General features: G+C 49.5%; 2 protein-coding genes across 2 annotated transcripts in view; both read right to left on the reverse strand.

Annotated features, from left to right (window-relative positions):
• Positions 1–709, reverse strand: part of UNC119 (unc-119 lipid binding chaperone) — a 5,558-nt gene extending 4,849 nt beyond the window's left edge. Inside the window, exon 1 of the mRNA XM_006731581.3 lies at positions 424–709. Within this exon, the coding sequence (XP_006731644.1) occupies positions 424–649 (226 nt within the window). The 5' untranslated portion in view covers positions 650–709. The remainder of the gene's footprint in view (positions 1–423) is intronic.
• Positions 710–1,570: 861 nt separating this feature from the next.
• Positions 1,571–11,145, reverse strand: part of PIGS (phosphatidylinositol glycan anchor biosynthesis class S) — a 12,249-nt gene continuing 2,674 nt past the window's right edge. Inside the window, exons 4-12 of the mRNA XM_006731582.3 lie at positions 9,617–9,706; positions 9,242–9,333; positions 7,492–7,699; positions 7,101–7,243; positions 6,260–6,374; positions 4,910–5,055; positions 4,241–4,341; positions 3,019–3,229; positions 1,571–2,661 (exon numbers count right to left, since the gene is read on the reverse strand). Coding sequence (XP_006731645.2) covers positions 2,386–2,661; positions 3,019–3,229; positions 4,241–4,341; positions 4,910–5,055; positions 6,260–6,374; positions 7,101–7,243; positions 7,492–7,699; positions 9,242–9,333; positions 9,617–9,706 — 1,382 coding nt within the window. The 3' untranslated portion in view covers positions 1,571–2,385. The remainder of the gene's footprint in view (positions 2,662–3,018; positions 3,230–4,240; positions 4,342–4,909; positions 5,056–6,259; positions 6,375–7,100; positions 7,244–7,491; positions 7,700–9,241; positions 9,334–9,616; positions 9,707–11,145) is intronic.

The raw sequence follows: 11,145 nt of genomic DNA on the forward strand, positions 1-11,145 counted from the left end.
CTCCGCCTAGCCTCCAGGGTGGGGACTGAGGACAGACTGCACTCAGCACCCATCCTCATTACTGCAGAGAAAAGCCTCAAAGGGCCCTGAAGATTCCACGGGGAAGGGGTCACAGTTGCAGCTGCTGCCCCACCTCCACCACGGGAAAGGGGGACGGCCTCCTCAGAAAGGAAGTAGGGTGAAAATAAATGTCTAAAGGGAAAAGAGGCGGGCACAAGGAGATCAAGGGAAGAGGGGACATGGAGATCTCAGGCTCCGAGGCAGAAGGGTAGGGAACTCAGGCGAGGGGCACCCGGGTGGGGGAGGGGAGGTAGGGCGGGAAAGGGGGCGGGGGCCCAGGCTCAGCGCCCCGCGAGGGCCCCCTCCCGCGCTCTCTCCCTCCCGCCCTCCCGCCGCGGGCGGCGCTGCCTCGCCGGTGCTCACCGCCCGTGATCCGCTGCAGCCCCAGCACGTCCTCTGGCCCGATCGGCTGCTTCCTCTGCAGCGGCCCTGGCCTGGGCCCCAGGCCAGCCTCCGGCTCCGACTCGGACCCGGACTCGGATTCCGCCTGCAGCTGCAGCTCGGGCTTGGGCTCCACGCTCGGGCCGGAGGCCCCTGGAGCGGGCTCCGCCCCCGTCCCAGCCCCGCCGCCGCCCTTCTTCACCTTCATGGCCTCGCCGGGCCGCCGCTCGCCTGCTGCCGCGGCGGCTGCCTGCGCCGGCTGGAGCCGAGAGAAGGGGGAGCGTCTGCAGCCCCGCCCCCGGCCGGGGCCCCAGGTACCGCCCCGCCCCCAGGGGTGGGTCAGCCACGGGCCCCGCCCACCCCAGCCGAAAGGCTGCTGGCGCGCCAACCTGGGTCCACTCCCCTGGGGCTGGGTGGGGCCTCGCCTTGGGCTTCATTCATTTTTTTCGCTGGGTACTTTAAGGAGTCCCGTCTACCTTGACTCCTTACTCGCTGCGCTCCCGCCACTCTGTCCTTCCGTCTGCCCCTTAAGCGAGTTCCCGCCTCAGGATCTTTGCCTGGGATGCTCTTCCCCGAAATGGCTTCCTCTTCTGGTCTTAGTTCAAATGTCATCTGCTCAAAGGCCACGCCCCCTCACACTCAATCTAAAGTACTAGCCCCCGTCACCATCTGATCAGCCTGTTTTTCCCTTCTAATGCATTATCTGAAATTAGTTTTTGTTCACTGACTCTCCCCCCTAAAAGATCACTTCCATGGAAGCAGAGATCCTGTCTTTGTTCTCTGTAATACCTGGCAGTTAGCACAGTGCCTGTTGCAGCCCATGCTTAATATATTTTTTATTTATGAATGAGTTTGTATTTAAAGGCTTACACTGGTACAAGCTATTCTCTCCCAGACCCCCTGCGAAAAAGGCAGAAGTAGATGCTAACAGCATGTCCCTGGACATGCTGAGGGACAACAGCCTAGGCGTCTCACCACCACAGGGCCCTCCAGGGCAGGGAAGCGGGGCCTCTCTGTAGGGCACATGGCCAGGTCTAAGCAAGCTGGGCCTGTGAGCCCAGGACAGATAGCAGGAAACCATTACTTGGACACAAATGAAGAATGAAAGGTATGCTCATACTTCATATCATTCCAATTCACATTCAACCAATGTTTATTGAAAGCCTAAAATATGCCAGACACTTTCATATGCTTATCACATTTAATCCTCATAACCACCTTGTAAGGGAGGTATCATTAGTGCTGTTTGAACAAATGAAAAACTGAGGCTAGGGAGATTAAGTGGCTTATTCAATGCTCCCCAGACGAGAAGTGCAGAAGGTACAGAAACAAGGGTCTGAATTCAGGCATGCGTGATCCCAAAGTCTGGACCCTTCCCCACTGCACCACACTACCTCTATAAAAGGGTGAAGGGAAACTCGGCCACACGCAAAGCATCAGGCTATACCCAACAGGCACAGCCAGCCAGGAGGGAGGGGAGGAGAGGAGAAGGCCCCAGAGGTGACCTGGCCCCTTCCATGAGAGCAGTGCTAGGGCTCTCCCTGAGGGATCAGAGAGAAGTGTGGAGGGGAGGGGGCTAGAATCCAACCCAGGGCTTTCCCCTAATGCTCCCTCTGAGTTCAAGAGGACTGCGAGGAACAGGACGGAAGCACAACAAACTGCCCCTGCCCCGAGGGAGAAAGGAAAGGGCCTTCAAGTTTAAGCCAGATAAGGAGACCCAAATGACTATCTTCTGGAGGAAGGGGAAGAGGGAGGGCACAAAGGTTGTGGGGGGAACCTGAGCTAGAGGAATGGGAAGGGAAAGAAAGAGGAACCCTGCTTGGAGTGTTGTACTTTGGTTACTGGAGCTAAGTCCTTCACGGCAGGCCCCATTTCTGTGCCTCTCAATCTAACAGCTCCCATTCTGGCCAGAAAGGAAGGCTTCCTGCTGAGATGCTGTCCTGCTCAGTCTGTCTTCTGAGGCTTTTTCCAGGACTTGCGGGTTTCCAAGAAGATCTTGACCAGGGACAGGAGGATGGGTACAGCCATAGGCAGGAAGAGTGGGATATAGATGGCAAACTTCTGGTCATCAGGGAAATAGAGGAGGTGGAGGAGCGAGGGATCAAAAAAGGCACGCTCCGAGGATGTCACAGCTTCCTGGCTGGCAATGAAGGCAGAGGCCAGGTGCCCAGAGGCCAACTCCTCTGCTGCCTTCTGGACTGCAGCTACAGCCCTGTACACCTAGGAAGGGGGCAGGGGGTTACCAGTAAGTACCAGGCACCAGGGAGGTGCTGGGGTGGGAGGGGGGATGGGTCTTACTGTGTCTTCCATCTACCAGGCACGTTGCCTGGAGTTTGCCCACGATATGGAGGCCAGTGTAAAAGGGCTACGGTGTATTTTTTTTAATGTGTGTGCCTGCTTAAAACTTCACACCCCACCTGGCATCGGGCTGGGGACCTGGCACTGCCCCCTAGAGGAAGCCTGGGGCACTCAAGGATGGCATGCCCACACACACCCTGGGCCTCAACTGGCTCTCTGGTTTCACCACACCCCGGCCCTTGCTGGCCACTCTGGTCACACCATCCCCTGCTCACTCACCTCAGATGCCACATCGTCCTTGATGACAATGTTGCTGATCTTGCCCAGAAGCTGGGCCAGGGAAGTGAGAGTGGTGGTGGCTGTGGCCACATTCTCCACTGACCGAGCCCAGAGCAGCCGGTCGAGCTCCCAGGTCGTTAGCCCTTCACTCTTGGACCCTGAAAACAGGCATTTCAGAGGCATCTGGGGCTGAGCAATCCCAAAGAGCAGCCTGTGGAAGAGTGAAGTAAGGAAGGCTGAGAGTAGAAAATGGCTAATATTCCTAGAATAATGACTAAGATTTTCAATCTTACCCAGAATCACCAAAGTCACAGGGAAGTGCCTCAGGGTCTTGTCAGGGTGGGGAATGAGTGGCAACACTAAGCAAAACAGAGCCTCAGGCCCCATTTTAACCAGTGTTTTTGCTTTTATCTGTTTCTGGTTTGGATTTCCAAGATCTTGTTTGAAAAAAGGTCCCATGGCTAAAAATTTCTGGTAATACCAACCTAGTTTAATCCCCTCACCCTGCCTACGCTCTCTTTGGACAAATGGGACCACTGAGCCTTTAGTTAAGGGATGATCCAGGACCACTTCTTTTTTTGGTTTTTTCAAGATTTTATTTATCTATTTAAGAGAGAGCGAGCGAGCGCGCGCGCGCGCGTGTGAGCAAACAGGGGAGGAGCAGAGGGAGACAAGTAGACTCTGCACTGAGCATGGAGCCCAATGCGGGGCTCGATCCCATGACCCGGAGATCATGACCTGAGCCACAACCAAGAATCAGCCGCTCCCCGACTGAGCCATCCGGCGCCCCGATCCAGCACCACTTCTACTAAGCACCTGTGCTGTGCCTCTCTAATCCTGTACCCAGGGCAGACATTGCTAATCTACCAGAATCCTCTTTCCTGATGATCCCAGGCACAGCCCTAGAATCCTCAACACAGGGCAGCAGGCAGCCACTAATGTACCAGTTAGCTTCAGAATTAGTAGCTATTTTCTTAAGCACCCCTAATCACACCCCACAGACCTGACACTCAGGAGTCTGCTTTTCTTCAAATAGTTTTTGTCAGCAACTACTCCTTCTTAGGAGAAGGGTAAGGTGATCCTTAGAAACCTTTCCTGGTTTCCCTGGGGCTCTAGGCACAGCTGAGGTCTCCCTGCCGGGTGAGATTTCATTCCAGTCCGCTCAGGAGACTGGGGTCAGACTCAGTGACCACGCCCCCAGGCGCATCAGCCAGGACCTCACCGCAACTGAGCCAGGAACACCTCCATCACTTGCACCATGTCCACCTCAACCCTCACTGGCAGCTCCGAGGCATTGTAGGCTTTGGGGTCCACATTGTAGACCTGCAGGGGGAAATGAGGTTGCCTCAGGACCACACCAGGACCTTTCACGGCTCTGCCCTAGACACTCTGGAGGTGGGGAGAGAAAAAGGAGACCTTTTTAGAAATGTCTTTAGAAATTACAAACCTGATGGTATAGCTAATATTTTTTCGAATACCTATTAGGAGCTTTTCATAAATTATCTCCATTATCCCCTCAAAAGTCCTGTAAAAAATATTTTTTATTCCATTTTAAGAGTTCCTACCTATGAGAAACTCCCAGTCTCACGGGAGAAACAAACTTCCCAACCTTGCAAGACTCCCATAAACAGGGCCAAGATCTAAGATGTACACACAGAGAAGTCCTCAGTAAGTGCAAACTGCTACATGTAGAAGGGTCGTATCATAGAAAACACTGACAGAAATAAGAAGCCGTGGGGCCGGCAGAGGAGGGGCCGAGCTCATAGCACCCGCACCTCCTTGGTGCTGCCCCTCCCACAGGCTGGGCCATGGAGGACACTAGAGGAACAACAGAAGGAACAGTCTTAGGAACGTCTGTCTGTCCCTAAAGCTGGGGCTTTATGATCATTACCATAATGCCACCCCAGCGGGGACTGTGGAAGGCGTTGGTGGCCACTGGAGCCCCATCCTTGTCCTGAATGTACAGGGGGGAGTGGGCAAGCTCAGGTACATACAGCAGAAAGTTGAGCACAGGGTAAAGGGAGGCAGCGCTGGATCCTGTGGTACAAAGAGAAGGGAAGTCAGAATATCAAAACCTGCTGGATCTAAATCTCAGTTCCAGGTCAGCCTCTCTAACTTTCTGGTCACTCACTCTGGTCCTCATTTTCCCTAGCTGATAATCACCGGGATATCCTCCAGTCCTGGGTTTCTGTGGTCAAGAACCTCCTCTGAACATTCTCCCAAGATGTGCCACATACATGTAGAGTCCTTAGCCCCCCAAAGGCCCCTGGAATCTCCCCTCCTCTAACAGGCCCCCCATGACTGTCTAAGACCACTCTCTTGGGCATTGCTACATCACACCCATATAATTATAACCCATTTTATATATAAGTATAAAAAAGACCTCATGTCAATTCCCTCTTAATCCTTCAGTAGCTAGCCATTCACACCAGGTAAAAGTTCAAGCTACTTACCATGGTCCTTATGATCTGGCACCAGCCCGCCTTGCCAGCTGCAACTCGGTCACTCCCTCACAATTCAGCTACACTAAACTTCTGCGAGCTTCCTGAATGCCAATCCATTCTGCCTCTTCTACATCTAAGCTCAGAGTTTTCCTTACCTGGAAAGCCCTTCTGAATCTCTGTACTCCACACTGCCAGAGGGAGGGAGGAAGGAAGAGAGGGAAAGAAGGAGGGAGGGAGGAAGGAAGAGAGGGAAAGAGGGAGGGAGGGAGGGATCACCTGCAGTCCCTCTCATATTGTGGTCCACACTGGCCTAGCCTTACTGTCTGAAATCCCACAACCAGTGATATACTAACTTTGGTTTGCCTGTATTATAGCTTGTGGTCATCTTATTCTTTGTAGGTACCACCCTCAAAATGAAAGACTGGAATTCCAGCTTCAAACCTTGATCAGCAGAACTGTCCATCCAAATTCTGCCTTCGTGTACTTTTGCTGTTATCTTTCCTACATGCGTGACCATATCTTTCCTGGATGGCTTGCACGGAGGGAGATGCAGCCTATCTGTTTCTTTACAAAAAGCACTGGGAGTCATTTTAATAAATGTTTTTGGATATGATACTGTGAAATTAGACATGTCAACAGAATCTCATGAAAAAAGAGCCTAAATGCCCAGCACTTCCCTGACGCCCTCAGACCACCCAACCTGGGAACCATAACTATATACTACCAGCCTCCAACCCCACACTGAGCCTTGAGGGTCCCTCCCCAGCCTGGCAGATAGACCCTCATCCTCAGCTCACCCAGCCGGGACTCCACTGGGTTGATGACATGAGGGAGGCTGTGTGCGGCCAAGTAGTAGCTGGAAGAAGCTGGGTCAAAGCGTGGGTTTACCCCCAACACTGCATAGTAAAGAATCTGTAAAGCAAAGAAGGAGGACATTATTTTGTGTATTGATTCATGCTCTACTTTGTCCCAAAAAGGATTTGAAGTGCCTTAAAAAGATACAGTTAGGACAGGACAAAATATAAAGAAACAAAATCAGAGCTGAGAGAAAATAGGTGTAGGGAAAAAAAATAACAAAGCCAAGGGTAAAGTTAATACACTAAATATATGCTTTGAAATCACATTTTTTACCAGGCTTTCTAAGAGCCTAAACAAAGAGGGAAACAAGAATAGCATAATTCAGTGTCCACAAGATCAATTCAAGTCAGTTACTCAGAAGTACTCCCACTAGCAAGACCTGATAAAAACCTCTCCCACATTTTCCCTAAAAGGACACTGTGTGATACATTCTTCACACATAGGAAGCTACATTCTTTCCATCTTCTACTACATGAACATATTTCAGGAAGTTTTATTTTTAAAATAAATTCCTTAAGGATGGCACGACTGGGTGAATCCAGTTCGACAGGGTCATAAGGAAGGTCGTTTTTTAACAAACCTTGACAAAAGCCCCTGAGCTGGACACCGTGGAGGAAAAGCAGACACTAGAGTCATATCAACGCACAGGCAATTCCCAGCAGATCAGCAAGCTCTAAGAGCTGGAAGAACAGACTCCACTTGAAAACAATAAATACGCATGGACTCTGGAAAGGACGGTGCGGCCTGGGAAGGGACTCCTCGGCTTGCTGCCAGTCTCACCTGAGAGTCCACAGAGAAGTTGCCCGCAGCACTGAGGGCACTCAGGAAGGGCTGCACATAGCGCCGGACGGCCCCTTCGATGTCCCAGTGGACGTCGTGGGACTTGGGGTCCGGGTTGAGTAAACTGAAGGTGATCTCATAGCCTAGGGAAACAGGAGTCAGAGAAGCCTGGCTGAGCTGAACTTGTCTCGCCTCTGGAATGGGGCTAATGGCCATCATGGAACCCAAGGGAGGATAAAACTGGGATGAGGAGCACTGAGGGCTTTAACTAAAAAGGTGAAACCACAGAAGAAAGGAGTAAAGAGTCCGCACACAGATTCCCCTCCTGCCCCATCGCCTCCACATCATTCATTTCCCTGTCCCTTCTCACGGCAAAGCCCTGTCACCCTACCCAAGCTGGACTTGAGAGGCCGCCTCTTATCAGAGCTCCACTTGTCCTCTGGAAGGTGGTCAGCCAGGGCCGCAGCGAGCACGGCCTCGGTCAAAGACATGGCCTGCGCTACTTGGATTACACGGCGGCCGATGATGTTAAAGGCCTCTCGGTGTGTGATCCCTCTCACGACTGCTGTCCTCTCAGGCCCGATGTAGCTCATCATGTCCTGTGAGAGACCAGCAAGAGACAGAATGCCCAGGGCTCAGGGAAGAAAACAGAAGAACGTGCTGGCTCCGGTCTCAGAGAATCTGACTTTTTGCCACTGACCAAGAGGCCTACCCCTCCCCTTAGATTCATAGTGAACCCCTATCTAAGCACCTCTGACCAATTGGTGTCATGAATGCTTTCATTCATTTCTGTTCCCTTTGCCTTCCCAGCAGACATAAGTCCCAGGCATTATCTAAAGCTTCATGGGCTGGAAACTAGGAGATGCTATGCTGAACAAGGACAGAAGAATAAACAAACACCTGGAAAGTTTGATATAAGTAGACAGCACATGGCGAAGAGGCAAGCCAGGAATGCTCACAGTAGCATTATTTCTAAGAGTCAAAACCGGAGACAATTCAACTGCCCATCAGCAACAGGACGGATAAACTGTGATATGTCTCTATAATGAAACATCAGGTCATGATCCCAGGGTCCTGGGATCGAGCCCCACATCGGGCTCCCTGCTCTGCGGGAAGCCTGCTTCTCCCTCTCCCACTCCCCCTGCTTGTGTTCCCTCTCTCGCTGTTTCCCTGTCAAATAAATAAATAAAAAATCTTTAAAAAAGAATGAACATATTAGACTTAACTGCACATTGATTATCATGGATGATTCTCTAACATAAATGTGGGACGAAACGCAAGTTGCAGAAGAACATGTGCTGTATTAATATAAAGTTCAAAAGTTTATAAAATTGAATATGTTATTAAGATACAACACAGGTGATAAAACTTGAAAGAAAAGTAAGAAAATGACACACACAAAATATGGTCACCCTGGGCCAAAAGGGAGCAGGGTAGAACCATGGAGATGCACAGGGTTCAGCTATATTGCTAAACTGCAATATGCGAGCTGGGGTTGGGTACATGGATGTTCATTAAAATTTTCTTTCATCTTTTTATAAGAATTACATATTTCATCATAAACTGTAAAAGAAAATGGTACGTGGCATAGCTCCCACTGAGCCTCTTGCTCATCAAGTGAAAAGGTCAATGTGTCGGCCCATATTACCACCACAACCCATTCAAACCAGCTTTTTTTTTCATCCTGATTTTTTTTCCACTTTAAATGGTCATCAGAGCTTGAACTGAATATAACTCCTGGCTTTAGAAAGACCCAGAGTTGGGATGCCTGGGTGGCATAGTCATTAAGTGTCTGCCTTCAGCTCAGGTCATGATCCCAGGGTCCTGGGATCGAGCTCTAGGTCAGGCTCCCCACTCAACGGGAAGCCTGCTTCTCCCTCTCCCACTCCAGCTGCTTGTGTTCCCTCTCTGTCAAATAAATAAAGAAGAATCTTTAAAAAAAAAAAAAAAGAAAGAAAGAAAGACCCAGAGTCAATGAACAAAAATCCCTATCTGCATTCTATTTTTTTTCCTATTTGCATTCTTTAAAAAAACTATTCGTTAAAGAGTTTTCTGTAACAAATGCAAGCAATAGGGAGCACTACTGCAAGAAAGAGGCGACCTAGGACAGGACGAGAAGCCGCAACCTCTGCTCACCCTACCTGGGGCAGAAGCGAGGAGTTTTCAGAGATCACATATACAGTCAGGGAGCCCTCTGCTTGCTTCTGTGGCTCAGCTAACACGGTTTCTGCCTCTGGGGACAAGAGCAGAAGGTGCACCAGGAGCAAAAACACCATTCCCTTTCCCTCTGGCCCCCACAGAGGGCCTCAGCCACGGCTCCACCTCCCACTCACACCTGGCTGACACTGTGGCCAGGCTCGGCCCCTGGTGGCCCAGGCTGAAACACACGGTATCTCATTCCCAGCTTTCCCAGAGAGATTCTGAAGTTAAGACAAGGTATGGAAAATACACACTTAGAGATCAGAAGAGAAAAAGAGGGCTTCGTGTTAAACTAGCGTGATCACCCCTTCTGGTACCTTGCATACTGCCCAGTGACAGGGCCTCCTCCTCGCGCTCCAGAGCCCTCCGATAGGCCTTCTGGAAACGGCATTTGATTTTCATTTTGTCTGAGAGGAAAAGGAAGAAGCAAGATAAGAAGACTAAGTACAGACCTCTGTCCACCTTCCCAGCCCTCACACTGTCCGGTGTCTCAGGACAGCCAGAATATTGTTTGCAAAGAAAGACCAGGAAGCTGTAGTCAATTCTAATGATTTCTACATGGATGATATCAAATACACAACACCCCACCTCTCCCACCTAACTAGCTCTTGCCTCTGCCTGTGTACACCCTACCATCAACCTGAAGTACCCTCCCAAAGGGAAATCTATTACAATATTCATTCTATTAATAGGTGAAAGGAGAAAAACCATATGACCACTTCAATACGTGCCTCAAAATAATTAAATTCAATGAATGTTCTTGATAAAGATAAGATGCACACTTAATGACAAAACACTAAATGCAGTTCGGTTAAAATTAGTAATAAGGGGCACCTGGGTGGCTCAGTTAAGCACCTGACTCTTGATTTCCGCTCAGGCAGGGTCGTGGGATCGAGCCCTGCATCAGGCTCCACACTTAGCGGGGAGTCAGCTTGTCCCTCTCCCTCTGCTCCTCCCCCTGCTCGTGCTCTCTCTCTCCCCCAGATAAATAAATAAATAAATAAATAAAATCTTTTAAAAAATTAAAATAATAATAAATTGAGGATGCCTGCTATCTCCTCTGTTATTCAGCATTGTTCTTTCTGAAGTTCCTGACCAATGTAATAAGGGAAGAAAGAGACATGAAACATGAATATTTGAAAGAAAGAAACAAGACGGCCACTTTTTGAAATAGCATAATTATTTTCCAAGAAAATCAAAGAGAACCAACTGGAAAACTATTAGAACTAGTAACAATTCAGTACAATGACTAGATATACGCAAGAATTAGTAGCTTTCTGATAAGTGCCAACGATATCCAATTTGAAAAGCAAGTGTTTTTTAAAATCCCAATCACCATAATAATAAAGAACATAAAATACCCAGGAAGAAATGTATAAAACTATAAGAAAAACACCGAGGACTTCACTGAAGGACATAAAATAAGATCTGAATGAAATGGGAAAAGTATACAAGGTTCTTAGATGGAAAGACTAAATATTCTAAGGATGTCAATTCTCCCCAAGTTAATCTATACCTGTAAGGCAATCCCAAAGGGATTTTTTCGCCCTCCTCCCCCGAAATTGAGAAGTTGAACCTAAAATTTATTGGGGGGGTGGCTGGGTGGCTCAGTCGTTAAGCGTCTGCCTTCAGCTCAGGTCATGATCCCAGGGTCCTGGGATCGAGCCCCGCATCGGGCTCCCTGCTCAGCGGGAAGCCTGCTTCTCCCTCTCCCACTCCCCCTGCTTGTGTTCCCTCTCTCGCTGTGTCTCTCTCTGTCAAATAAATAAAATCTTAAAAAAAAAAAAAAGAAATTAGGTGATATTAAGGAATTATTTGTAACTTGGTTAGGTGTGACATGGTAGTT

Source organism: Leptonychotes weddellii, chromosome 15 (genome assembly GCF_054177405.1).
Source record: "Leptonychotes weddellii isolate Sample4059 chromosome 15, ASM5417740v2, whole genome shotgun sequence".
Taxonomy (NCBI): domain Eukaryota; kingdom Metazoa; phylum Chordata; class Mammalia; order Carnivora; family Phocidae; genus Leptonychotes; species Leptonychotes weddellii.